This window comes from Seriola dumerili, unplaced genomic scaffold, assembly GCF_002260705.1.
Source record: "Seriola dumerili isolate Sdu_G_001 unplaced genomic scaffold, Sdu_1.0 BDQW01000859.1, whole genome shotgun sequence".
Classification (NCBI taxonomy): Eukaryota; Metazoa; Chordata; class Actinopteri; order Carangiformes; family Carangidae; genus Seriola; species Seriola dumerili.
In genome coordinates, this window is record NW_019175114.1 from 725,772 (window position 1) to 753,336 (window position 27,565).

General features: G+C 40.9%; 3 protein-coding genes and 1 pseudogene across 5 annotated transcripts in view; 3 read left to right on the forward strand and 1 right to left on the reverse strand.

Moving 5' to 3' along the window:
- Window positions 1–27,565, forward strand: part of LOC111237425 — a 395,546-nt gene that overhangs the window by 3,017 nt on the left and 364,964 nt on the right. The window lies entirely within an intron of this gene.
- Window positions 551–11,387, forward strand: LOC111237407 (NACHT, LRR and PYD domains-containing protein 1b allele 2-like). Of its 2 annotated transcripts, none has more exons than XM_022766491.1 (13): window positions 551–636; window positions 958–1,101; window positions 1,381–1,533; window positions 5,161–5,337; window positions 5,445–5,485; window positions 5,818–5,897; window positions 6,528–6,583; window positions 6,666–6,880; window positions 7,178–7,443; window positions 7,754–7,870; window positions 8,021–8,162; window positions 8,910–8,972; window positions 10,257–11,387. In XM_022766491.1, the coding sequence occupies exons 2-13, from the start codon at window positions 977–979 to the stop codon at window positions 10,634–10,636; spliced, it is 1,815 nt and encodes a 604-aa protein (XP_022622212.1). In that variant the 5' UTR covers window positions 551–636; window positions 958–976; the 3' UTR covers window positions 10,637–11,387. The 2 variants fall into 2 exon arrangements, with proteins under 2 accessions (XP_022622212.1, XP_022622214.1); XM_022766493.1 differs by lacking the exon at window positions 10,257–11,387 and adding an exon at window positions 9,674–9,767.
- On the forward strand, window positions 12,969–24,364 carry LOC111237406 (annotated as a pseudogene).
- The window catches only part of LOC111237405 (melanoma receptor tyrosine-protein kinase-like), a 32,804-nt gene continuing 29,985 nt past the window's right edge, over window positions 24,747–27,565 (reverse strand). For both annotated transcript variants that reach the window (XM_022766490.1, XM_022766489.1), the window contains exon 27: window positions 24,747–27,411. In XM_022766490.1, the coding sequence (XP_022622211.1) occupies window positions 27,059–27,411 (353 nt within the window). In that variant the 3' untranslated portion in view covers window positions 24,747–27,058. The remainder of the gene's footprint in view (window positions 27,412–27,565) is intronic.

Genomic DNA, 27,565 nt, shown 5'->3' on the forward strand with positions numbered 1-27,565 from the left:
TGTTTTGGTGATGTAGTTAAAACTCACATGTGACTGAATGTGTGATGGTTCCCCTGAGGTGTGTGTGAGAGTTTTAGTGTTGGGTGGGGCGCTGTGTCTGATGGCTTCTGGATGTGTTGAGCTGGAGGTGGTTGTGGTGGCACTGAGGGACTGTGTGGGTTTCCTGCTCCCACTAACTGCTGCTTCTTATTGGATATGAGAGCTATTGTGTCATCAATGGACTTCAGGATGGTAACTGAACTGTGATGGGATGTGACAGTGTTTGTGTAAAGGAGAAGAGTCAGGGGGACAGGACACAGCCCTGGGGAGCTTCTCCTATAATAATGATAATAATCGTTATTTATATAGTTTATCATATAAATCTTCTGCAAAAAACAGTTAAATTGAATTTAAAAACATATGTCATCATTTTTACAAGATTGATAAACGGTCAACTAATCGAAACAACTTCTAGTTGGTAAACAGCACACGCACGCACGTACGCACACACACACACACACACAGAGGCAGACTCGTGATTTACTGAAGCGGAGAGGAACTGAAACTGAAACTGAACTGAAAGTGTTCAGTCAGTTGGTTCAGACTCCAGATTTTAACGGCACAGAAAAGAAAGAGGGAAACTGAAGGCTGACGCAGGTGAGTGTTAAACATTATAATATATATAAGTGTCAGTTTCCCCCCTGTGGAGGGAAGAAGAGTCAGATTGAACTGTCCTCACAAAGACACAGAGAACAGGAGATAATATGAGGTGTGGTACTCTGTGTTCTCTGTCGAAGTTTGATCCATCTGTGGACAACATGTGATAAGCTGAATATTACACCTGAAACTACAACTGGTTGTAGTGCTGCCTGGTTTTGTTGTTCTGTAAAGTGTGTCTGTGTCTGTCTGTGTCTGTGTTACTTCCTGTGGTTCTTGTGTTTGTGAGCTCACAGTCAGTGTTAGTGGTTTCCCTTTCAGACTGACTGAAGTCCAGAGGATGAGTGATTGGGTGGAGGAAGACGAGGACAGACCAGAGTCCTCAGGATCCATTTCTTTCAACACCGACCGGTCCAAAGACGATCCTTCAGTCCTAGGTAATAAACCTGGATCTTTAGCTACAAGGTAAGAGAACTACTACAAACTTCTTTATGTTTTCATCAGCATTTTGTGTCTGTTTTGATTGTCGACTGTAGAGAGATGACAGGAAATATAACTTTCAGCTCTGCATTCAGCAACATTATCACCAATGCTGCAGCTCCCCAGCGACAGAAGCTTCTATCGATTAGAATACTCGATTTATGGCTAGTGACTTGCTATTTGATTATCTAGGCAGTGCTGTTAAAAATAATCTGTGAAAGTTTTTTATTATTTATTTAAAAAGAAATCTGTTCATGTCCACAGAGGGAGGAAGAGGAGTGATGTCTCTGTGGAGGAGCAGCTGTCCTGCTGTGCTCTGAGAGAACTGAACCTAAGTGGAAAGAAGCTGCAGGATTCAGGAGTGAGGATCCTGTCTGCTGGACTGGAGAGTCCAAACTGTCGACTGGAGACTCTGAGGTCAGTTCACTGACTGGAGTTGTTGGTCTTTTTTGTATATAGTCATTTCTGGTTCACATTTCAGGATTTGTCCGAGCACAAACCTGAAGAATTTTTTTTTTAGAAATTATCTGTCTTTCCACATGGCTGTGGTGTAGTAAAAAAACGACTGAGTACTGATGGGTCGGAACACGCTGGTGTTAGATGGTGTCTTGTTTTGCTCTCTTTCATTGTATTTTGTTTGTATGTGTTCATAGTGGCACAGCAGTATAAAACATTTGTGCATTTGATTTGTCTCTTGAGCCAATAAAAATATAATAACAAAAACGATTGACATGATTTTATTCTTTATTCAGATTGGGTCGCTGCAGTTTGTCAGAGATCAGCTGTTCTTCTCTGGCCTCAGCTCTGAAGTCCAACCCCTCCCACCTGAGAGAACTGGACCTGAGAGTAAACAACCTGCAGGATTCAGGAGTGAAGCAGCTGTGTGGTTTTCTGGAGAGTCCAGACTGTGGACTGGAGACTCTGAGGTCAGACTCCATGTTTTATTTCTGTGCTCAGATTAATCTGATGTTAAAGTTGTGTTGACTCTAACCTGCAGACAGGTTCATATTCATGAGCTAAAATCCTCTTCAGCTGTTTAACATTTACACTGTTCAATGGCTGAAAGTTAATGAAGCTCTTTGTAATGGGGGGGGACCTTCACCTTTGTCTCTAAACTCTCATTTTTTATTCTTTATTCAGGTTGACTGGCTGCAGTTTGTCAGAGATCAGCTGTTCTTCTCTGGCCTCAGCTCTGAAGTCCAACCCCTCCCACCTGAGAGAACTGGACCTGAGTCACAACGAGCTGCAGGATCCAGGAGTGAAGCAGCTGTGTGGTTTTCTGGAGAGTCCAGACTGTCGACTGGAGACTCTGAGGTAGATATGTTGATATAGATATGTGCTTGCATTACATTTCATTACATTTGCTCATTTGACAGATGCTTTTATCCAAAGCCACTTAGAAGTGAGTGACATCACTGAAGCTTCAGTGCAGTAGGAGACCTTGGAGTAAGCACTAACTACTAAATCTGTTCAATAAGGGGAAGTGCTCTGAAGGTTCATATTAAGTGCTGGAGTTAGAGGCGTGGCGTGTAACACAACAGCGTCAGTGTTCTGTCCTAACATCCCGGGTCTCCCTTTTACACAGACATTGATGTGGCTCCGTGGCTACCTCCGCTGCCGGTGTAAAAGCAAAACAACATTGCCCTCCCACTCTGGGATTGTACTTTTTATACAGGATGGCAAAGCAGAATAAAGTCACAACATTCCCGCCATGAACAAGCTGTGTAAAAAGGGCTTATTGTTACCTGAACTGCCATGGTCCTGCTGTGATAAATGTGCAAATATGCAAAACACTGGTGTTCAGCTGCTGTGTCCGTGCCTGGGGAAAAGTAAAGGGATTACACCACTTTCAAAAGTCTGCAAGTGAAACACATTTGTGGGAATTTCTGCAACAAATGTGGGATGAACTTTCTGAGTAATATTTGATTTCCATTGTAGAAAGAACGTCACGAGTGTGTTCAGCTACCGGACGAGTTCAACAAGAAGATTTCATTATTGCTTGTTTTTGAAATTTCCAATTATTTATTTGTTCCGTGCTTTAATTTCAGAAACACTGAAACATTGAATTAAGTAAATTTAAATAACAGCTTCAAAATGGAGGTGTTCTAAAACTTTTGACCAGGTATCTATAAATTATTGTAAAATTGTGAATGACAAAAATCTGTTTATTTTTGATAATACACTCTGAAAATGTTACAAGCAATATGGTTTTAATATATGACTTAATCTGTCTCATATTAGTGTATGTACGAGTGTTTGAAAATCCACTCCAAGGTTCAGTAGGTAACTTATTGGCTTAAACTGTCAATATAAATCCGCACACATCTGATTGTATTATAATTTATTTTATCTATTTGTTTTATTCTGTATTCAGGTTGAAACTCTGCAGTTTGTCAGAGATCAGCTGTTCTTCTCTGACCTCAGCTCTGAAGTCCAACCCCTCCCACCTGAGAGAACTGGACCTGAGTAACAACAAGCTGCAGGATCCAGGAGTGAAGGATCTGTGTGGTTTTCTGGAGAGTCCAGACTGTCGACTGGAGACTCTGAGGTCAGTTCACTAGATCTTATATTCTTAGTTTACAATTGAACCCAATTTAAATACATACATAATTCAATTTATAAAATTTATCTCCTCGTATTTGCTCATGTTTTATTCTTTATTCAGGTTGGTGAACTGCTGGTTGTCAGAGATCAGCTGTTCTTCTCTGGCCTCAGCTCTGAAGTCCAACCCCTCCCACCTGAGAGAACTGGACCTGAGTGGAAACTTCCTGCAGGATCCAGGAGTGAAGCAGCTGTGTGGTTTCCTGGAGAGTCCAGACTGTCGACTGGAGACTCTGAGGTCAGTTCACTGTGTTGTCTTTAATTTACCATTTATTTATATACAAACATAAAGTTGTAAATTTCTCTTGTCCACTGTTGTTGACGGTGCTTTGGGGGAGGGGTTAGCTGTCAGCTTTTATTTTTTTCCATTTTGTTGTTCTGTACAGATGGAAATTGGATCGTTTGTTAACAATAATTATTTCCCCTCTGTTTAATAAATTTTTTGACTTATAACAGAGAGGAAATAACAATTTGCCTTTTTTGATTAATGAATTAGAATTAAGTTAAAATAGATTACATATAATGGATAAGGTGCATAAGAAATATCTGCTCCGTCCACCTTCTGTCCACTGCCTCATGAGCTGGATCCCAGATGATTGTCACTTCAGAATCCTGCGTTACTACCTGAAAATGTGTTAGCAGTATTTGTTATTATTCTTTTCTTATTATTATACTATTGTGTGGCGACTAACGGATACACCTGATTTAACACGATACAGTGCAGAAACTGATCACTGCATATCAGCTTCTTTGCCTTTTCTACCTGCCCTTCACTGTTGCACCCAGTCAGCGAATTTCAGCCTCCTGAAATTCTGGAATACTTCACCTTTCCTACTTGCCCATCGATTAGAACATACAGTATCTGATTGATTATCAAGGATTTTACCAACCTGATTTCTTCTTTATTCAGATTGAGGTCTTGCAGGTTGTCAGAGATCAGCTGTTCTTCTCTGGCCTCAGCTCTGAAGTCCAACCCCTCCCACCTGAGACACCTGGACCTGAGTGACAACAACAAGCTGCAGGATCCAGGAGTGAAGCAGCTGCGTGGTTTTCTGGAGAGACAAGACTGTCGCCTGCAGACTCTGAGGTCAGTTCACTGTCTGTTACTGTTGTAGATCTTATACTGTATGTTTGATTTATCATTGAACCTAATCTATATACAGTACATACATAAGATTCATAAAGTTGTAAATGTCTTTTGTCCACATTTTCTTCTTTCACTTGTTCTGAATGTATCCCACAGTCACTAAAGAGCGTTTCTTTGATCAGTTGGATAAAACGTGAACTGTTTTTGAAGTGAATTAATGTCAATTTAATGCTTCTATCATTTTTCGTAAAGAGTGATGATGATCCACAACAACAGAAGGACAAAGTCACTCTGCTTATTTTAGAGACACATCTGATTGATTATCAGTGTTTTCATCCACATGATTCTTTCTTCAGATTTTGGCACTGCAGTTTGTCAAAGATCAGCTGTTCTTCTCTGGTCTCAGCTCTGAAGTCCAACCCCTCCCACCTGAGAGAACTGGAGCTGGGAGAAAACTACAATCTGCTGGATTCAGACCTAGAGGATCTGTCTGATCTTGTGGAGAGTCCAGACTGTCGACTGGAGACTCTGAGGTCAGCAGAGGGGTGGAGTCAGTCCATGCCCAGTTGGTATCAAGCAAAGATCCGGTGTTTCAAATGTTCTTCTCTTGTAACTGTTGTGGTTGTGTTCGTTCCTGCAGGGTCAATGGCAAGGTGACTAAAGCTTCCAGAGACAAAACCAGTGAGTCCTGAAACACTGTCTCCTATTCATCCATCTGTTGTAAATAAACTGACTGTATAAATTACTTTCTGGATCAACGTGTGTGGATCAGCTGCAGCTGATGAATTTCACTGTATAAAGACAGCTACAGACTTTAAGCTGTTATAGACGGAGTTCACGCAGAAGCAGGTATCTGCACACGTCCACTCAGGTTGATACACACACAATAGAAAACCAGGAGCATCTGAGAGGAAGGTGATGACAGGAGGTTTTGCTGCTGTCTCTGACTCAGATCTGATGATGAGAGGAACATTAAACACTGATTTCTGCTGTGTGTCCTCTCCTCCCATCAGGTGACTCTGATGTCAAACTGGACCCAAACACAGCAGAGAGGAAGATGGACGTGTCTGAGGACGACACAGAGCTGATGAAGGTGAGAGAAAAACCATCGTGTCCTGATGTTACAGACAGATTTACAGGTTCAACACACAGCAGCTGATGGAAAACAAATAATCAGTCTTCTTCATCATCATCTTCTTCACTTGTGCAGGTGGAGAAAGAAATGGATAAAAACTAAAACATCTATTGTGCAGATTTTTGAACTGTGTGGTAGACGAGGAGTTTCTGAACAATTTGACAATTAAAAAATGAACATTTAATTTCCTGCAGACACTGAGAGACACTGAACAGATTCAGACAAATTTCCCCTTAATTCATCATCTTGACTAATTTTAGAATCTGGACAAATATCATTTTGAGGTCACGATGGCTGATCAATCACCTGAACGATCAACGATCTGGTTTTCAGATTAACGGTTGGATTTCTGCAGTTTGACCAGTTCAACAGTCTGATTTTATCATTTAGTATTTTACATGCTGTGAATAAGACTGGTCTTAAAACACGTAATGTGAGTTTAACAAAACGCACACGATTATTGAAAATGCAGTGTCTGACTGACGGACCACAGACAGACTCACTCACAGTGTGGACTGTGTGACAATAGTCGTTTGCTTCACTGAACACAAGTTGGTCATTTCTAATAAAACTGATGTTGTTCCACAGCGTCCATCAAGCTTCACACCTCAACGGAAAACTGAATCTACAAAAGTCTCATACAGGTAATCATATAATAAAATGACAGAGTTTAACCCCCACCCCCACCCCACCCGCTGTGCTCATTCAGCTCTCTGTGTCCTACAGGTTCAGGTGTCCTGGTCCAGGTGGGTTCCAGTGTACTTTGACTGGACTGGTTTTTGTTGTGGCTCAGGAGGCGGCGCTGCTCTACAGGACTGTCCAATGGGATGAGAGCCTCCTCCAGTCAGCTGGAAAGACACCAGCAGGGCCGCTGTTCAATATCCAGTGTCCTGAGGAAGCAGTGTGTGAGCTCCACCTCCCACACTGTGAAACAAAGGACGGTAAAGACTTTGCTGTCTTGAATGTTAAAGAAATATTTGGTAAAATCTGAGATATTTGTATTAATGTGCAAAATTGCAAAACAGAAAATTGTAATGGAGTATATCCATAACACTAGATGTACACATCAAGACAGATCACATGTGGAACAGGACAGTGATGATAAATTCAGAGACACCAGGTAAAGGATAGAGGTGAACTTCAGAGTTCACATCAGTAGATTCATTTGATCTGAACTCAAATGGTAAGAAATGATTTGGGTTTGGATTCAACAGATTAACAGCTGTGTGTTTTCACAGCGTTGCGTTATGAAGGCCTGCTGTCTGTTGTCCACATCAGTGATGATGGACTGAGCATCTTGGAGCCACTGAAGGTCACGGACACTCATGTGGTGGTGAAGGTCCCTCACCTCTCTGCCTTTGGCCTGGTCTGGGATACAGTGAAACGGTTTCTGAACATCAAACTGCCAGTAAACGGACAAGTCCTGCTGTTTGTCCGACCTCCAGATCCATGGCCTCCGGTACTGGATGTATTTCTGCTGCAGAACAACATCCCTGTGTCAGAGGTAAAGCTATGCTTGTTGGACTTGAGGGTTTTTTTCTGGGTTCTCTATCAGTATGCATTTCTGTCTGCCAGTGTCGTTCATGATACTTCCACCAGATGACGTAAACAGTGGCCTAAATGAGTCCAAAATGAAAGACGTAGAGATAACTTCACTGCTGTCTTTAAAGTACAGATCTTAATATTTTATCTCCATTGGTATCTTTAAAGCTTTTGGTCAACGTTTGTCATTTTTAAAAGTGCTGAATAGATAAAAATAAAGCCTTAAACTCTTTGAGCATTAAAACCTTAATAAAAATGTCCTGGTGCTGAAGGTTGCCGCCCAACAAGGAGATGCTGAAAACATCAAGATCTCTGCTGACTGTAAACTGAGCATGGGTCAAACTTACAGTGTCCACTGTGAACCTGAGGACGTAGAAATACAGCCTGAGGTGAGTCTCACACACTTTAAGGGTTATTAACAAAATGATCATGAATGCAGTTTAGGTTGATTGTTGAAATTGGATTCACAATTAAGAAGTATTAGGGAAACATTTTACAACAGGTTTGAAAATAACATGTTTCCCCTCCCTGGTTTTCAGTGCATGCAGTTTCACTCAAGGTATGGAGCAAATTTCCATCCAACATTTGAGGTTTTCTTGACTTCGAACTCCAAGAAAGTGACTGTGACGGTCCAAGACAAGGAGAGGAGAGACGTCTGGAAACGTACCTTTTATCTGCCAGGTAAAGGCTTCACCCTCCTACAGCAGCAGCATCCACCTGATGTCAGAGTTTAGAATAGAATGGGATAGAATATGCATATGTAAATCATTGCATATTCAGGGACCTCAACATTGGTTCCATCTTAAATCAGTCTTCATTTAGGCTGCATGTTACCTGCAGCCATGTTTTGATTGTTGATTATTGATTATTAAACACAGTTGAACAAAAACCTCTACTGGGGCCATGTTACAGAAACTGTCTTCTGTCTTGAGATAGGAAGAGTAGAAGATTCTTTCCAGTTCGGGCTCGTCTGTCCCTCGTCACACATTCTGTAAAATCCTCATTAATGAAAATCCTGCTGCCTTAAGTTTTTCCCTGTCTTCAGAGTTTCTTCTTTATCCTTGAATCTGAGCAGCTTCATCACAGTGGACCCTGGCCTGTTGGCTCACTGCAGATTTTCGCTTGTTCATATTCAGCTTCAACTGATTTGAGGTTTACTCTCCATGTGTTTGTCAAAAGAAGATCATAGAGATGCAGACTGACTTGAAATGTTCTTCAGACCTGCAGAAATGTTCTTTGTTCAGGTCTTTAAAAGGTTTAAATACCATATGGAACAGAACTGGAGGATCAGCAGCTGCGTTCAGAAAAACACATTCAGACAAAATGTTTGTCAGCAGATGCATTCAAAACTGCAAATGTGGTCAGAATGAAGCTTGTATTTTTTCATGTTCCAATTCAAGGATTTTCATGCTTTGTGAATATTCTCAGTGAGTGTGCAGCCTGCTGCTGAAGAAGGTTTGTGCTCAGAGGATCCAACATCATTAAATCAAGGTAAGAAAAACTGTTGACGGATCATTTTGATCAGGATGATTGTGCTCTGTGCCAACTGGTTTGTTTCCAGCTGACTGAATGGATTAGTGTGTCTATAATGAAAGTGAAGCAGTTTTGCCTCATCTTATTTGTCAAACGACTTTTATTCCCCACAAACAGCCAGTGTACTAACTGCAGATGTTAGCTGTAAGCTAGCAAGCAACAGACTCACCAAGAGTGTTTCTGTGTGTTTGTGTAGAGGTCTGATCTGTGAACTCGGCACATATTCCCCTTCACTCTCGTCTTTGTACATCAATGAAAGTGATTCATAATAATACAGATAAGACAAAGATTTTACTCCAGTGAATTTGTGTCTAATAACATGTTTCTAGTCAGTCAATCTTTTGCTGGGTCCAATTGAACCAGTTTGGTCTGTTATATTTTGATTTTAACACCATGTACAATTATGTACATTATTAACAGCTCCCCTCGAAAACAAAACTTTCCAACCAGCAGAGACACAAAAATCCCAACCTGAAGGGAAGCAGAGCTGAAGGAAACCTCTGTAGAACATATTTACATTAATTTACCCTGGATTTACCCAAACTGAAGACAATGTGGTCAAATCTCAGACGAGGAGAGGACGAGGAAAAGAGCAGAGCAGTAATAAGAATACATGAATATCTGTTGGTCAGGGTGTTGTTCTTTGTTTCTGCCACTAGATGGAGACAGAACATCACAGATGAATAAAGAAGCTGCAGCCACAACAGATTTCTTTTAAAAACAAACCTGAGTGAAAACAATTTAACAACTTAAACTGAAAGAAGTCTGTGAAAGTGGCATCATCCAGTTTATTTAGGTATTTTATTTTATATCATCTCATTGGCCCGACCTCACACACAACTTCCACCAACACAACAGCCAGCCAATCAATGCAAAGCTGAAAACATCAATTAATTGATCGACAGAAAATAATTTAATTTGATCATTGAATATTTGATTTAAGACTCTGACTCTGGAAAACTGACTTTTTTCTATTTTTATTACATTTATTTACAACAATTTTAATTAAACCAATATTTGACCATATTAATAGTAATAATTACTAATAAAATGGGCAAAATAAACAGCAGATTAATTGATAGTGAAGATAATGGTGAGTCAGTCAGAGCGTGCTGCTAGTCTGTGGGTGTAGTTTAACTTGGCCTCATTTTCAGTCTGGTCCTGTTCTTGTAATTTCTATGAGCTCTCTGTTTTAAGAGTCCTAGTTATTGAACACAAGTACTTTTCTTTTTCATCTTCCAGGTCGTGGTGCATCAGGGACTCCGGGTGTCCCAACATGGTCTATGAGTGTCCTAGCATGGACTCTGAGTGTCCTAGCATGGACTTCGAAGGTCCCGTTATGGACTCTGAATGTCCCAGCTGAAAAGACGCTGATGTCTGTCCGAACACAGTTTATCAACAGGGTGTCTGAACCTGTTCTTCGTACGCTGCTGGATAAACTCCTGGAGCGTGGGGTGATAACTGATGGTGAAATGGAGTCTGCTGGAGCACTAAGCAGGGCAGACAAAGCTCGAGTGGTGATCGACACGGTACGAAAAAAAGGATCACAAGCCAGTGCAGCTCTGATTGCTGCTCTCCGTGAGGTAGATTCATGCCTTTCAACAGAGCTGAACTTAATGTGAAGCAGGAACACTGTCTGTCAGGGTGTTTCTGCCAGCACATCTTTAATCCTGGAGTTTCTCTTTTAAACTGTTTCTCTGTTATTTAAGAACATTTGATAAAAAAACCTTAAAACTCCCAAACATCAACAAACAACAGAGGTTTGATTTTGAGGTGAAATGAAAGTCTATCCTGCTGTGACTCATCAAGATTTGTATATTGACACAAATGTGGACGTGCTCTTACTGAATATTTGTTACTGGAGCTTTCAGGTCAATAAATACACTTTTTTTAATCTCAAATCTTCTGTGTTGTAGCCGTGTTGTCCGAAACAAGACGAGCATCATCCAGCTGCTCAGCAGAAAACTTAAAAGTGTCTATACTGACATGAGGACAGTATGAGTCAGTGCTGAACAAACGTGATGCGTTCATGTACTGACGTGCATTTGAATGATGGTGTAGCTTCTATAGAAGGTGGACACTAGAACCATATGACCAGGTGAGAAGCACAAATTGGTAAACAGGCCTGAACAGGCTGCCAACATGAAGTGTTGTAGTTTTTTAAACATAACTATTCTTGTAGGTTCAGAAGCAGAAAAGAGGAAACTTAACAGTCAGCTGCTCCAGAGGTATGTACGATATGAAGTTAGTGCTGTAAAAGATCAATGTTCATTTAGTTCTGTTTGTTTACAGGCAGCACTGACTGCTGTTTGTTTGTTTGTTTAGACAAACTGTGGACAGTTGTAAATAACCTCCATGTGGTTTGTTTTGTTGCTAAATGGATGTAAAGATTGTGTTCCCAAGTGTTTGGTTGTAATGCTTTTATTTTGTATGTCGTGTGAATTTTATTTTGAAAGGAACGTACTCTGATTAACCGTTAATCGACAGAAACGGAAAATCACAGAAACGGTAACTCACGGTAATTTGTGTTAAAAGAAACGTTGTGCGGGAGAGTTTAACGATTTATTTTTCTTCAGTCGAAAAGGAAACACGGTGAGTTTAATTATTTCACCTGTCTCTAAGTATTTTTGAGCTAATTTTTAAAATAAGTTAGCTAACTGTTCGTCGTTAGCAAAGAAATGTGAAGTCCCAAAAATGCAATACCATTGTCCTGTAACCAGAGGTGGAAAGTAACGAAATACATTTACTCACGTTACTGTACTGAATACTTTTTTGTGTATTTTGTATTTTTTAAGTACAATTTAAAATCGGTATTTTGTATTTTACTTGAGTACGTTTTGACTCAAGTATTGTACGTAGTTACTTTATAAATCCTATAATCCTAGTTAACTTTAACAGGCCACAGTTAAAGCTGGGGAAACATTAACTATCAGTGTTACAGGCAGAGGTGGAAAAAGTGCAAAAATATTGTACTTAAGTAAAAGTACCAATACTTTGATGAAATATTAATCAAGTAGAAGTAAAAGTACTCATCTGAAAATGTACTCACGTTAAAGTAAGAAGTAGTTTATTTGAAATGTACTTTAAGTAAAAGTTACTTAGTTACTTTCTTTGTGTGAGGGTAGACTAAAGACTTCGCGCCCACTAACCTAGCTTGTCCGCGCGCGCCCTCTATGTTCACGCGCCAGTGCTAATCACATCATCATTTGTCACTGTTGGTTCTGGCCATTGGTTTACTGTCTATGGTTCTGGCGCGTATTTTTCCCCTGTAGGTTGAATTGTTATTTTTACTCAGTAACGGATAGGATTTATAAAGTAACGAAGTACAATACTTGAGTCAAAACGTGCTCAAGTAAAACACAAAATACCGATTTTAAATTGTACTTAAAAAATACAAAATACACAAAAGTATTAAATATAGTAACGTGAGTAAATGTATTTCGTTACTTTCCACCTCTGTTAATGGGGTTGGTTCCACACATTGCTCTTTCCTTGTGTCGCGTGCAGACAGTTTTACTGTCCACAGTGAAGGAGCTCTGCAGCGGTGAAAGTGGAGGACCGTTGGTGACGCACAATAAGTTTTACATTATTATCGTTATTATTTCAGAGGGTCAGATTTAGTCTCCTGGTTATGTTCCATGTGAATATTACAGACTGTAGTCGGTGAGTAATCCGTTTGGCTTCGTCTGGGGACGCAGACCTGTCTAATCTCTAAATGTAAATTCCCGCTGACAGTGCGAGTAATTAAATGGTGATTGTCTAAATGTTTTAGCTGCGTCAGGAGCTGCTGACCGCTCACCAATAACGACACGGATGAAGTTTAAACTGGAAAGAAGTTTTCTATGACTGCAGCAGCCACAAAGACACGAGCAGAAAAGAGAAAATAACGTTGAATGTTTGGACAGGTGTTTACCTAAGAAGAGGAGGAGACTAAAAGGGAGAGACTAAAGTGAAAGTCAGTCCCGAGTCCATTTAAAATTCAACAGTAGAAGGAGAGAACAGGACGGGTCCAGGGTGAGTGTTGATATCAGGTCGAGTAATAACGCTTTCTCTCAGTATTGACCCATCTTCTGATTTCTGTGTTCCTTTTTAACTGGTTATCACAGGTGATCAGTGTTTACATATGCCGTTTCCTGTGCTCCAGCTGTTGTCCTTCATGGATTTGCCATTTCACATTTCACTACGTGAGTGTCTGTGAAGAGTGACGAGATGTGAAAGATGCCAAGTAATCTGTTTGGCTTCGTCTGTGGACACAGCTGAAGTTTACTGGAAAATACCTGTTTTTAGGAAAGGCCGTCGTCGCGTCTGGTTCGGCAGCTGACAGCGCGAACTGTCAGAAAACTAACCAGGAAGCTCAACAATTAAATTCCCGCTGACACTTTGAGCTAAAAGTGAATGTAGAAAGTTGGCAGCCACTTTAAATGGCGATTGTATAAACGTTTATTTCTGTTAGGGATGACTGGCCGTTATTGTGTGGATTTTAATCTGGAGTGGAAGGACGAACCGAACAGTGGAGGCGAACCTGTTCGGTTTGTGCGAACAGAGACGAAGTCGCGTCTGCTGAAGCAGATAAAGTGAAATTTTCTTTACCCTGAGTTTTCTGTGACTAGCAGCCACAGTAGAGAAACAAAGACGGAGGTACAGGATTGAACAGGCGTTAGAATAAGAGAAGAAGAGGCGACAAACAGGGAGAGACGCTGAAAGCGAAAGTAAAAAGTCAGTCGAGACTCCATTTTAACTCCTCTGTAGGAGGAAACGGGACGTGCTGGTTGCTGCTTCTGATTTCTAGGGCCACTGTGGTCAGAGACATTATGTTTTCTCATTGTCTGTCCACCACATTCTAGTGAACATGGTATCTCAGTAACATCTTGAGGGAATTTCTTCCAATTTGGAAGTAATGTTCACTTGGACTCCAGGATAAACTGATAAGAATTTGTTGGTCAAAGGTCACTGTGTGCTACTATTGATAAAATACATTTAATACCCTCAGAGTCTTCACAACATATACGAGTCTGGACGGACATGGATGTAACTGGAGCTTGACTCACCGGCGGAGGTACACAACCATTCTAGTTTTCCTGTTATCTGAAGTCTGACCAGTTGTTGGGTTTAAAACACAGTCAACATTTGTCTTTATAATGGATAGAAAATAGACATGCTTTTAATTATACTAATGTAGCATGGATAAGAAGCTTTAGGTGGAGTCCTCACTCTGTGTGTCTGTGTCTGTGTCTGCAGTGTTACAGGTTTACCTCTCAGACTTGAGAAGATGAGTTGTTTGGGGGAGGAGGAGGACAGACCAGAGTCTCCAGTCCCCAGCCGTCTGTCTATGAAGAGTGACCGGTAGGCATATTGTTTCCTGATTGTCTGTCCGTCCGTCCCATTCTCGTGGACATCATATCTCAGTAAAGCCTTCAGGGAATTTTTCAAATTTGGCGCAAACATTCACTTTAACACAAGGATAAACTGACTAGATTTTGGTGGACAAAGGTCAAAGTTCAAGGTCACTGTGATGTCACAGAACTTGTCAAATTCATGCAGTAATTATGACACAATTTGTCCTTATAGTCAAATGACTATAAGGATAAAAATGAAGTGACAATATTTCTTATCCAAATGGTCAAAGGTCAACTTCACTGTGACATCATTTGACATTTCTGGCCATTATTCAGTTCAGCTGTATTAAAATACTGTATGTGTGAGCACAGAGAGTAGAGGAGAAGCAAACAGATAAAGGGCTGGAACCAGCTGATTTTGCGCAGGCTTCAGTTACTTCCTGGTGAAACTAACAGTTTATAGTTTGTTCGACCTCGCCTGCAATTTCTCTCATTGACCACTACAGTTCATTCATATACTAGATTTTGACCTAGAGTTGCTCAGTAGTTTGTTCGGTGGGAAATGAAGACGTCTGTTCATTTCAAACAGTGTCCTGATTTTATTTGACTCAGCACAGAAACAAAACTAATTTCTGTTTTTGTGAAACAAAAGACCTTTTCTAATATTGTTTGTAACACAACTGGTGATTTTCATGTAATTGGATCACTTACCAGACACTGAGATTATACGTGCAGAAGACGCAGATAGAAATGTGAACATAACTATCATCATTATCATAAATCTTAAATTAAATCATTATCTTGTGCCATGTTATATTTTACATCTGCTCTTTACAAGTATGATTTTGTGTAAAATATGTGCTGTTTCCACAGACTGAGAGCAGAGTCTCCAGTCCCCAGCTGTCTGTCTATGAAGAGTGACCGGTCCAGAAATTTTCCTCTAAACTTCAGTAATGATCCTGGACCCTCAGACACACAGTAAGAGACAGTTTCTATTATAAACCGACCTGAAGATGATTCATTGTTGAAGTGTATTTCAACATTAGTCGTAGTAGGTGCCCAAGTTGGATCTTAAGGATTTGTGGCCCCTTTTTCTAAAGTCACATTGTGTTTGTCTTTATTTAGTAAAGGACTGCTCAGAGGTTTTTTGCAGGTAACTGAAGAAAAGCAGCACTGCTGAAAACTGTCTTCAAATGAACCGTTTTCTTTTCAAGGGAGAAAAATGGGAAGAGGGAATGGAAATTTATACAAACAGCTTTCTGATTAATCACTGTAAATACTGTAATGATATCATATATATTATATACGATTATAGAGCTGCATTCAATTCATGAGCTGTGCGTTGGCCACCGTTAATATAATGTGTTATAACGATTCTGTTCATGTGTCCACAGAGGGAAGAAGAGGAGTCATGTACCTGGTTCTTCAGGAGACTCCTCCTCTACCCAGTGTGTGAAAAGACCCAGAACAACACCTGGACTGCAGACAGCTAGTCAGACCAGCACTGAACAAAGTGAGACTGAACATCTGTATGATGATGATGTCATCATTTCTGAAACCAGGACCTGTTGTTTTATAGTGTCTAGTCAATTTTGTTTATATTGTGCCAAATCTTAACAGAAGTTATCTTGTGACACTTTTCATATAGAGCAGATCTAGACACCCAACATTCCCACGTCAGATTGCACTTGGGGACACTAGCAAGAAAAAACTAATTTTAACAGGTAGAAACCTTTAACAGAACCCGGCTCGTGGTGGGCAGCCGATGGGTTCATTGCCTTTCCCTGGGAAACTGGATATGGCTGGAAAAACAAGCAACATTATCAGTTTAGTTCATTTTTATTAATAATTAAAGATATTTATTCCTTTTATTGGTTAACAATAAGGTTTGAGCTCTGAAATGGGTTTTATATCTACTTTAGAGGCAGAGAAATAAAGGTCTGAGTGACAGCATTGCATCAGGTCAGTTACTGAGCTGAGCAGGTCAAAGTCTGTGTCTGAATCTTCTGAGTCGTTGTCATCGTTTTTCATCCAGTTAACTGTTGTACTGTGCCTCAGTACCGCTCACCTCGCTCAGGTCGACAACCATTGTCTGAAGATTTTAGTGTGGATCCCATGCACTTATTTATGAGAAATGAGGCCCCCAGGTCTTTCCCAGAAAGTCAAAGTCAGATTTAGCAGGGGCCCAGAGAAAACTGTGGGATTTGTTACATCACACAGCATTGACCTTTAAGATGATTATAAATACCACAACATTAAAATCTTTTCTTTGTTGTCTTTAGTTTTTCTGCAGCTGATGAAAATAATCATCAGATTCTCAGATTGTCTTTCTTCAGTCTGACGTTGTCTCTTCTCTTTCAGCAGATAGTGGTCTGCAGGAGGTTTTACATCAACATAAGATCAGTCTGAAGAGCAGATGTGAACATGTGACTGAAGGAACTGATGGAACAGGAAGTGGAACCCTCCTCAACAGGATCTACACTGAGCTCTACATCACAGAGGGACAGAGTGAAGAGGTTAATACCCAACATGAGGTGAGGCAGCTGGAGACAACTTCCAAGATGGAGACCCTCCATGACGCTCCAATCAGGTGCCACGACATCTTTAAAGTCTTACCTGACCAACAGAGAGAAGACGTCTCAACCTGTCAGACAGAGCCCAATCAGAGTGGGGTGATTTCTGCACCCACACGCGTCGCTTGGCGTTGGAAAAACCTTTCTCAGTGCAGAAGTTCTCTCTGGACTGGGGCAGAGGGCTTGGAGACCAAGATGTCAGTCTGCTGGTTCTGCTTTCGTTCAGGGAGCTGAACCTGATCAGAGATCAGCAGTACAGTCTTCTCAGGTGCTGCTCCATGTTTCCATCCAACATTACAGAAGGTCACAGCACGAGCAGGCTCGCTTTCTGTAAAGTTTCTGTTCATCTTTGACGGCCTGGAATGAAAGCAGACTGTCACTGGATTTCAACAACATGAGAGAAGTTGGTGTCTGATGTCACACAGGAGGTCATCAGTCAACGTGGTGCTGACAAACCTCATCAGGGGGAATCTGCTTCCCTCGGCTCTCGTCTGGATAACTTCCAGACTAGCGGCGGCCAATCAGATCCCTCCTACATGTGTGACTGACGGGTAACAGAAGTACGAGGTTCACTGACGCCCAGAAGGAGGAGTACTTCAGGAGGAGATCCAGTGATGAAGAGCGTCCAGCAGAATCATCATCACACATCAAGAGTCCAGGAGCCTCCACATCATGTGGTCAAGCTCCCAGTCTTCTGCTGGATCACTGCTACAGTCTGGAGCACGATGTTGCACAGACCAGAGAGGGAGCTTCCCCAGACGCTGACGCCTGTTCTCACACTTCCTGCTGGTCAGACACAGAGGAAGAAGAACAAGTACCATGAGGGAGGTGAGACGAGTCCACAGGAGCTGACGGAGGCTGACGGGGAAGTTTTCTGAAGCTGGGAGGAGGGCTGGGCGTGTTTGACACATCTCCGCGAGAACTAAAATCATGTACTTCTACCAAGAAGACCTGGAGCAGTGTGGTCTCGATGTCACAGAGGCCTCGGTGTACTCAGGACTTTGTACTGAGATCTTCAGAAGAGAGAGTGTGATCTTCCAGAAAACAGTCTACTGCTTTGTTCATCTGAGCGTTCAGGAGTTTCTGGCTGCAGTCTACATGTTCCACTGTTACACCAACAGGAAGACTGAGGTCCTGAAGGGCTTCCTGGGAAAATGTTCTCCTGTCAAGAATTTTGTACACCCATCTTTGGATGTCTTCCTGAGGGCAGCCATGGAGAAATCCTTCAGAAGTAGAAATGGTCACCTGGACCTGTTTGTTCGCTTCCTTCATGGCCTCTCTCTGGAGTCCAACCAGAGACTCTTAGGAGGTCTGTTGGGTCAGAGAGAGAACAGTCCAGAAACCATCCAGAGAGCCATCACCAACCTGAAGGAGATGAATACTTATGATATCTCTCCTGACAGAAGCATCAACATCTTCCACTGTCTGATGGAGATGAAGGATCACTCAGTTCATCAGGAGATCCAAGAGTTCCTGAAGTCAGAGAACAGATCAGAGAAGAAACTCTCTGAGATCCACTGCTCAGCTCTGGCCTACATGCTGCAGATGTCAGAGGAGGTTCTGGATGAGTTGGACCTGAAGGAGTACAACACATCAGAGGAGGGACGACAGAGACTGATCCCAGCTGTGAGGAACTGCAGGAAGGCTCGGTAAATTCACATTAGAAAAGCACTTTGTGTTCATTCTGTGAGTGTCTGGTAATAACTGAAAGTGGATCAAATTGGGGGCGATGGCAAAAACAGGATTTTGCAAAGTGAAAGAGAAAAGTCCTCGACTCTCCAGTAAAGCACCCTGGGTCACCTGTGAAATGATACTATTACAATCTTTAGTAGGTAACTTATTAAAAAGTTGATTCTTGAGTCTCGTTCCCCGGTTGAATGACAATCAACTATCCTTCTCTTTCTCTTGTCATTCCCAGGTCGTCAAATAAAAACACAGTGGGTTGGGCCCAAATAGAGTATGTCCTGGAGCAGATTGTAATGTACATGTAGGATAAGTACAGCAGTAATGACATCATCAGAACCATGAGTGAAGTACTTAATATGAAGATGAAACACTGACAAACCCTCAGGAAAAATCAGTTATAGCCACAGCAAACAGTGATTTTCAAGAAGATGAGATGTAAACATGATCATAGAACTAGAACAGATGTTCATGAGGTATTTCCAAATATTAATGAAAGGCCTCCAATGTGCACAGGAATTGTTATACTGGATATTCAGTATGTCTGTAGTATTTTTGTCTCATAACATGATTGTGAATATGTGATGCACAGGAAGACAGGGTTTAGTTTTTATTTCCAATTATCACAAAGTCTCCTGGTGTTATTCTGCAGTGATGGAATCAGAGCATTGACACTGTCAGGAATCCTGCTGGGAATTAAAGAAACTTTAAAATGCAGCTATAATCGTGTGAGAGTGACGTGGAAAGTCTGCAACAGCAAAACTAACTTTACGACTGACTCACCTGGGCTGCCACATGAGCTACTACTTTTATTGTGTTTCAAATATTAAATAATGTTATTTTACTTTATCTGTAATCACAGACTTTCTGGCTGTGAGCTGTCGGAGTCTCACTGTGAAGTCGTGGCCTCAGCTCTGAAGTCCAACCCCTCCCATCTGATCGAACTGGACCTGAGTGACACCAGGCTGCAGGATTCAGGAGTGAAGCTGTTGTCTGCTGGACTGGAGAGTCCAAACTGTGGACTGGAGAAGCTGAGGTCGGTTCACTGACTGTATTTTATCCACCTAAATTAAATCCAAAACAGGTTTTTGTTTGTTTGTTTGTTTGTCTGGCACTGCACGTCAATATAACGTCAGACACATGTTGGACTTAAACGTCTCTAACGTCAGATGTTAAATTCTGGTTGGAAATAAAAATTAGGGCGACATCAAAACCCAGTGTTGGTTAATTGACATTGTGATGTTTGAACAGTCTGAACAGAGAGTTTCACTTTACATCATTATTATTATTATTAATATTATTGTTATTATTTTATCTATAATTTTTCAGATGTGTGTGAAACTCAGATTTATAAACCAAATGAAAAGAAGTTGAAGATGTTGAAATCACTTTCAAGATTAAAGTATTTCATTTTAAACACACACTTTAAACACACTGTTTACTCACTGTCCCTCACACACACTTAAAAACTTTGAAGTTAGTTTAGTCGTGTGTGATTTGTCACCAGCGACAGGTGACACATCTACCTGTGCATGATGGTTCCTGTCAGAAAACGATGATGAACACAAGTAGCAAATTTGACGCAGTTGTCAAATGATTGATTGGAGCTCAGTCAAATTATATATTTCATGAAGATATTTTCTTAATAATGCCCAGTTTGGAATTATATTAAAAAAAACATCTGTCGAAGCATTTTACAAAGACTTGGTCATAACTGTTGAGTTAGAGGGAACAGGACAAGAAAGTGACTAAAGTGTCTGATGTTACAATTCTTACACTTGTTGTGGTCAGCACCATTTGTAAACGAATGAATAAGTAATTCAGGTAATGATTCATTCATCTTTTATTTTGAAATCTTGCGTACCCCAAGGCCTCCTGATAATCTAAGAGTACAATCTAAGGCTTTTTGAAAATTCCAGAGCTTTCCCATGAATGTGTGTTGACATAAACAGGTGAATGAATGTTGTGGTGACATTTGGATGATGTGTGCAGAAGGCTGACATGATGATTCATAATAACAGAAGGACAAAGTCACTATTCATTTTAGAGAAATGATCATTAGCTAGAACATATCTGCTTGATTATCAATGATTTTATCTCCATCTTTTATTCTTTATTCAGGTTGAAGAGCTGCAGTTTGTCAGAGATCAGCTGTTCTTCTCTGGCCTCAGCTCTGAAGTCCAACCCCTCCCACCTGAGAGAACTGGACCTGAGCGAAAACTGGGACCTGCAGGATCCAGATGTGAAGCAGCTGTGTGGTTTTCTGGAGAGTCCAGACTGTCGACTGGAGACTCTGAGGTCAGATATGGAGGGGAGTTGTACCACAGAGCTAGCCTTCTCTGCCTCACTACCTTCATTAGTATGTTTATTGGTACTATGAACGATAATCCACCAGATGTTTTGGACAATCGTGGTCATATGTTACAAGATGTTTTGAAGGGGAATTTTTACTTTCTACAGCTTCTTCAGCTCTGAACAGACGATGACACACTGAACGATTTCAAGCAGCAACTCACATCTTTTCTTCTTTATTCAGGTTGTGGGGCTGCAGTTTGTCAGAGATCAGCTGTTCTTCTCTGGCCTCAGCTCTGAAGTCCAACCCCTCCCACTTGAGAGAACTGGACCTGAGTGAAAATGAGCTGCAGGATCCAGGAGTGAAGCAGCTGTGTGGTTTTCTGGAGAGTTCAGACTGTCGACTGGAGACTCTCAGGTCAGACTCCATGTTTTATTTCTGTGCTCAGATTAATCTGATGTTAAAGTTGTGTTGACATCAAGACATCAGGCTGACATTATACAGAGGGTATTTCATAGTAAAGTCTGTTTTCTTCTTCTCTGGTTTTAGTCCAGGGACTGTGGCAGAGAAATGTTGAGCTAAAGGGAAAGTTCAGGTTTTTTGACGCAGGAAAAACGAGAGACGTGAGGGAATGGTCTGAAGTCATGGATCAGACTGTGACATAGTTACAAGAGTAAAACAGAACAGAAAATGAATGAATGTATTCTCATATAAGACACTATGTTTATTCATAGTCAATATGAGCCTAATCCTTCCTTCAATCAGTGATGACGTCTGTACTTGTATTAAAGTCTGAGTTAGCTACACAAGCAAAATCAGTCTCGCACAGTTAAGTAAAAACAGATCAGAAAATGACTTGAGTAAAGTTAATGTATATATCCATGAATATGACCATCATTTCAATTACAGAACAGTTCATGTAGTTTCATATAATTCATCACTATGTGTTTGATGTGTCAATTAAATGATCCAGTGTGTGACCTTTCACTCACCTTAACCAAGGTAGTATGACCTTCTGGAAATAAATGTTACTAAACCTACTTCATTTCTTCTTTATTCAGACTGAGGTCCTGCAGGTTGCCAGAGATCAGCTGTTCTTCTCTGGCCTCAGCTCTGAAGTCCAACCCCTCCCACCTGAGAGAACTGGACCTGAGAGGAAACAACCTGCAGGATCCAGATGTGAAGCAGCTGTGTGGTTTTCTGGAGAGTCCAGACTGTGGACTGGAGACTCTGAGGTCAGACTCCATTTCACCTCTATAAAAATGTCTCTTTTAGGCCAAATTGCTGCTTAGTTTTTACATTTTTCCTGATTCTGAGAAGAGAGGCAGTCCATGCATTTTACTCATTAGCATATTAATTATTCAGTTTCATTTTCTAAACTTCTAATTTCTACAGCTTCTTCAGCTCTGAACAGACGATGAAACACTGAACGATTTCAAGCAGCAACTCTGTCTCTAAACTCACATCTTTTATTCTTTATTCAGGTTGACTGGCTGCAGTTTGTCAGAGATCAGCTGTTCTTCTCTGGTCTCAGCTCTGAAGTCCAACCCCTCCCACCTGAGAGAACTGCGCTTGAGTTTCAACAAGCTGCAGGATCCAGGAGTGAAGCAGCTGTGTGGTTTTCTGGAGAGTCCAGACTGTCGACTGGAGACTCTGAGGTCAGACTCCATGTTTTATTTCTGTGCTCAGATTAATCTGATGTTAAAGTTGTGTTGACTCTAACCTGCAGACATCAGGCTGATATTATACTGATCCACACTGAGGATCTTCATTATAAAGTGTGATATATATATTTTTTGAGGACACCTCTGTGGATCATTCAGCTGCTGGTAAAACCTGCTGAACGTCTGATTCATAAGTTATCAGAGCAACAATCAGAACAAAGGTCAGCGTCAATCTCAGCTCCAACTCTTCCCTGAGTCTCTGTCCTCTGTACAGCGTCGGTGAAACTGCTTCATTCAGTGTTTTTAACAGTTAGAATCACCAGGTCTGTTTGATTTCCTGAACCACTGAAACCTTCCTCAGCTCTGAACAGACGATGAAACACTGAACGCTTTCAAGCAGCAACTTTGTCTCTAAACTCTCATCTTTTATTCTTTATCCAGGTTGAACTACTGCAGGTTGTCAGAGATCAGCTGTTCTTCTCTGGCCTCAGCTCTGAAGTCCAACCCCTCCCACCTGAGAGAACTGGTGCTGAGAGGAAACGAGCTGCAGGATCCAGATGTGAAGCAGCTGTGTGACCTTCTGGAGAGTCCAGACTGTCGACTGGAGAGTCTGAGGTCAGTAAAAGGGGTGGAGTCAGTCCTTGCTGCTTCCATCAGTATTGTACAACCCTGACACTCATTTATCTCCCCTGTTGTTCTTCTCTCAACAGCTGGAAGTAGTGATCTTTATCCAGAGTGAAGAGGACGGTGTGTGTGTTGACAGAGGATGATCTTTCTCCTGATGCTCCAGATGTTGAAGCAGCAGCAGCAGCTGGTGTGCAGAGAGGCTGTGACTGGAAGGTGGAGAGGAGAGCTTCATCCAACAGTGACTGACGGAGGAATCAGTGGAGGTTTTTACTCTGAACCCAAACTGACTCTTAAGATTAGTTCTGTTTATGACAACATAACAATTATCACTATTTTTTGCACTTAGCTTTTAATTGTGAGAGAGAGAGAGAGAGAGAGGGAGAGAGAGAGAGAGGCTGGAAAGTTAAGGGACAGAGCTGCTGGGGCTCCCCAGATTAACACTGTTATTTCCAGTTGCAGCTCTTTGGAAGAAGATCTTGGTCTTTTATGTTGTTAGAGTTCTGACTTTAATCTCTTCCGTACAGCTCCACCCTGTGGAATGATGGAGTACTGCAGTTAATTTCCAGCTTCCAAACAACAGGGGAAGTTGATATTGCATGTATAAGTTTACCTTTTCTGAAGTTATGGCCTCCAATACTAGCTTTGTTTCATACTATAACAGATACATATTAAAACTTTAACAGGCATTATCTGTTTGCCCAGAGTTGAGCTGCATGTCATCACCTCTCTCGCTCTTTCCCTGGCGCTCTCTCACTGTCCCTATCCAATCATGTGTTTGTTTTTTTTGATGGACTAATACGCCCTAATATAATGTGCAGAAGTCTTTATATGATTAGCGAGGTCGTGCTGATTCTGGGATGTGTAAAACTTTGATACTCTAAATGACAACTTTATAACTTCAATATTTTCATTGCTACTTTAAGACGCACTATAGATGCACTATACACAAGATACACTATGTAGAAATAAAATTATTGTCCAAGACAAACGTGAGGACTGAAAGTTAGTTTCTGGTTTCGCAAACTACTTTTACATTCCTTTAAAAACAAACCTTTACAGTTTTGTGTGTGACAACACAGACAAGAAACTAAACCTGTGGAGCTTTTTAGTTATATTGTTAATTATTGTTCTTTCTTTTTTTTTAAACCAAAAAACATTGTTAATTATATTGTTATTATTATTAAGATTTTGTCAATTTAATCCAAAAAAATAAAAAAAATATAACAAAGAGTCAAAGGCTCTGAGTCTTACATATTAATTTGGTGATTAGTTTTTAATAATCACTCAGGATGTTTCCTCTGAGACAATAAAAAAGGTGTTTGAAATGAACATATATTTTCTTCTTTGTTCTTTGTATTGAAGTGAAGTGAAGTGAAGTGAAGGCTCATATTCTGTTGTATAAAGTCCATAAAGGTGTTTGGGGCTGAGCGATGAACTCGTGGACATATTGGGTAAAAATCAGCTGCTTGTTCTTCACAGAACCAGCCGGTAAATTCCTGCTGGAAATGAAACTTTGAAGTTTTATAATTTTCTTTATCCAACATCAAACAATGAAATGGAAACTACAACTTTAATGTTTATCCAACAAGATGGCGGCCATGTTGGCAGGTCAGCTGTACCCTGTAAACAACCACGATGTGGAGCTCCACAACTCATTTCACATTTTACAACAATTAAAGCTAAAATGCTACACAATAAAACATTTACATTCAGTGTGACTCGTCAGTGGCATTTCTACGGAAGCTGAGTGGTGGCGACATTGATCATTTATATTTTAGACTCATTGGTTCATCATTAAGATTTAAAAGCTCATGTTCTCAAGAAAACTGAGTCTGTGTTTGTGTTGCTTATATATGAGATCAGGACGAACTGTTGCCTCAGAATCATGACGTAGATCAATAATTACTGAGCGTTGCAGAAAGAGCTTTTTAGAGAAACAGCAGAGATTCACTCTTCCTTACATAAAGGCATGATTTGTTATCTTTAGAGAATGAGATGAATAATTAATATCCAGGAGAATAATCATCAGCAGCCCTCAGCTTCCGTACATTTGCACTTATAGCAGTAACAAGCAGGAATAGTGAACAGTGACCAGTAACAGTAAATCAGGGTTTGGCTCATTCTCGTCAAGTAAAGGGGAGAATAAAAAACATTTTCAGACCTCAGTAAAAATTCATCAAAACTGCTCCACGTTTAAAAAAACAAACAAAATTAAGCTTAATTAACTATTTCAAGTCATGAAAAAACAGAAGGTTTTCACTGATCTGACTTTAGATTTTTTGTTATTTAACTGACGACAAACTTTACTAAACCTTCTTTCATAAAAACACTTGTTTCTTTTCAGTATGTTAATCATTCACCACGTGAACAGGAAGATTCATCTTTACACCATTATTCCAGAGTGCATCCATCCCTCCCTCCATCCATCCATCCCTCCCTCAATCCCTCCAGTCAGTCTCTAGTCAGTGGATGGAAACTCGCCTCCTTCTATGTACACGACAAAAGCACGAAAGAAACGGAGTTTTCAATTAAAATTATTGCCAAATGTTTGATTGGTAATGTATCGCTCATTTCATGATTTAACAAGATAGAGTGATGTGATGTTCTCGTTTAAAACTGAATCATTTGGCGTCTAATTACTAGAAAAACGTGAACGTATTTAGCATTTATAAGTAACATAATACTTAATACATAGGCTCGTTTATAACACTAATGTAGCTGTAAGCAGATCTAAGAGTCTATTAATGCAGTTGTTAACAGCCCTGACTCCTGTAGACACCCACAGGAGGAAGCTGCTGTATAAACAAACAGCTGTAATAATAGAAAATGTCTGAGAGATTAAACAAAGAGTGAACATTAAGAAATACTTAAACATTAGATACTTAAACAAGCTGCTTACAACAACATCATCGTGTGTTCAAACCTTTTGTTAAATGTTTATATACTGATTAAACATGCTAAACACTTTCAAACTTGGAACTTGTTATATCAAGAAACTGAGCAAATGTTTTTTTGTCATGGCAACAGCAAAATGAATCTGTGGCACAGAAGTTTAAAAACGTAACTCCAGCTGTTGCTGTGGAGCTGTAGAGATCTGGAGGATGTGCTGCAGAGCCTCCACGCCACCAGCAGGGGGCGCCACTGCACTCCTGATGCACTCTTTATTATTATCAAAACTATTCTTACATGTGAATTATGAGTTGGAGATCATGTTGTTTTTTCTGTGATAATTATAATTATAAAATGCTAATTGCAAAAAAACTTCCTGCACATTTTTAAACCTCTGAACGTTTAACTTAAAACAACGTCCTCATTTTATTTCCATCAAGCTCCTGTTTTCAGTATCAACAAACCTGCTCATGCACAAACTGAGGGAAGGATGCAGAGGAGAGATGAAAACAACAGGGATTTAATGTGTTTTTACGCCCCTCCGTTTGTGTCTGGATCCTCCAGCAGCGTCGCTCCCAGAGGCCTCGGTCCCAGCTGGAGAGGTTAACGACAGCGTTGTGGAGAACGGCGTTTCTGTGGGTTTTGTTTAGAAAGTTGCGTCTCGACAGCTGTTTGGTTTCCGTGGTGTTCCCCCAACAAGTTCATGCAGCAACTTAAAAGTTGAAGGAAACGTCCGGTTTGTGAGCAGAAGGTTGTCGGTTTTGAAAGAGTCTGGCTCTGGGCTTCCTCACTAACAGCTGTCACAGTGCCATTGAGCAACACATGGTGTGCAGGTTCAGTTCCAGTGTAGCTGCAGAATGTGATGAGTCAGCGTTTTCCTGAACAAATTAACAGTTCAAAAAGCTAAATTAAATACTGTCAGCAGCCTGAATCAAAGGAGGCCACAGCTCCAGTTTGCATGTCTGAAGGTTGCTGCCCTCTAGCGGACAGGTGCGTGCAGTGCAGCTCCCAGACCCAGGTACTCCAGGTTCTCTGCTGCCGGGAGGAACACACCGTTACCGCTTAAAGAAGTAGCTGTGGTGGCCTGGGGCAGGAAGTCAGCCTGGTAGTCGGGGTTGTCGAGGCTGTCGCCGATGGGCAGGGGAAGTGAGTTTTGGGCGGTGTTCAGGTATTCTGGTCCCTCGGGAACTCGGCTTGAGGGCTTCAGATCCGCCTGTGGGAAGGAAAGTGAGGCGGCGCCCCAGCTCAGGCTGAGGTCCTCATAGTTGGGATTCAAAACCTCAGACAGTCTGCTGCTCCGGCTGGTGTCACTCACACTCTGGTTCATGTACTCTGGAGCACAGAAAAGAAAGAAAACCTTGATTTAATCACTGATTTATTTACCTGGAGAACACATGGTTATTGATTTGGTGTTATTTATCGTGTTTTTCTTTACGTCTGTTTCCTTGACAGGTTCTGTCGCAACAAACTTTTTTAATCGTATTAT

Excerpts from the sequence above, each read along its gene's own strand:
- LOC111237407 (XM_022766491.1), top strand. The coding sequence starts at position 977 with ATGAGTGATTGGGTGGAGGAAGACGAGGACAGACCAGAGTCCTCAGGA. Across the intron at positions 1,102-1,380 it reads CCTGGATCTTTAGCTACAAG|AGGGAGGAAGAGGAGTGATG; the intron begins GTAAGAGAACTA and ends TCATGTCCACAG. Across the intron at positions 6,584-6,665 it reads TCTACAAAAGTCTCATACAG|GTTCAGGTGTCCTGGTCCAG; the intron begins GTAATCATATAA and ends TGTGTCCTACAG.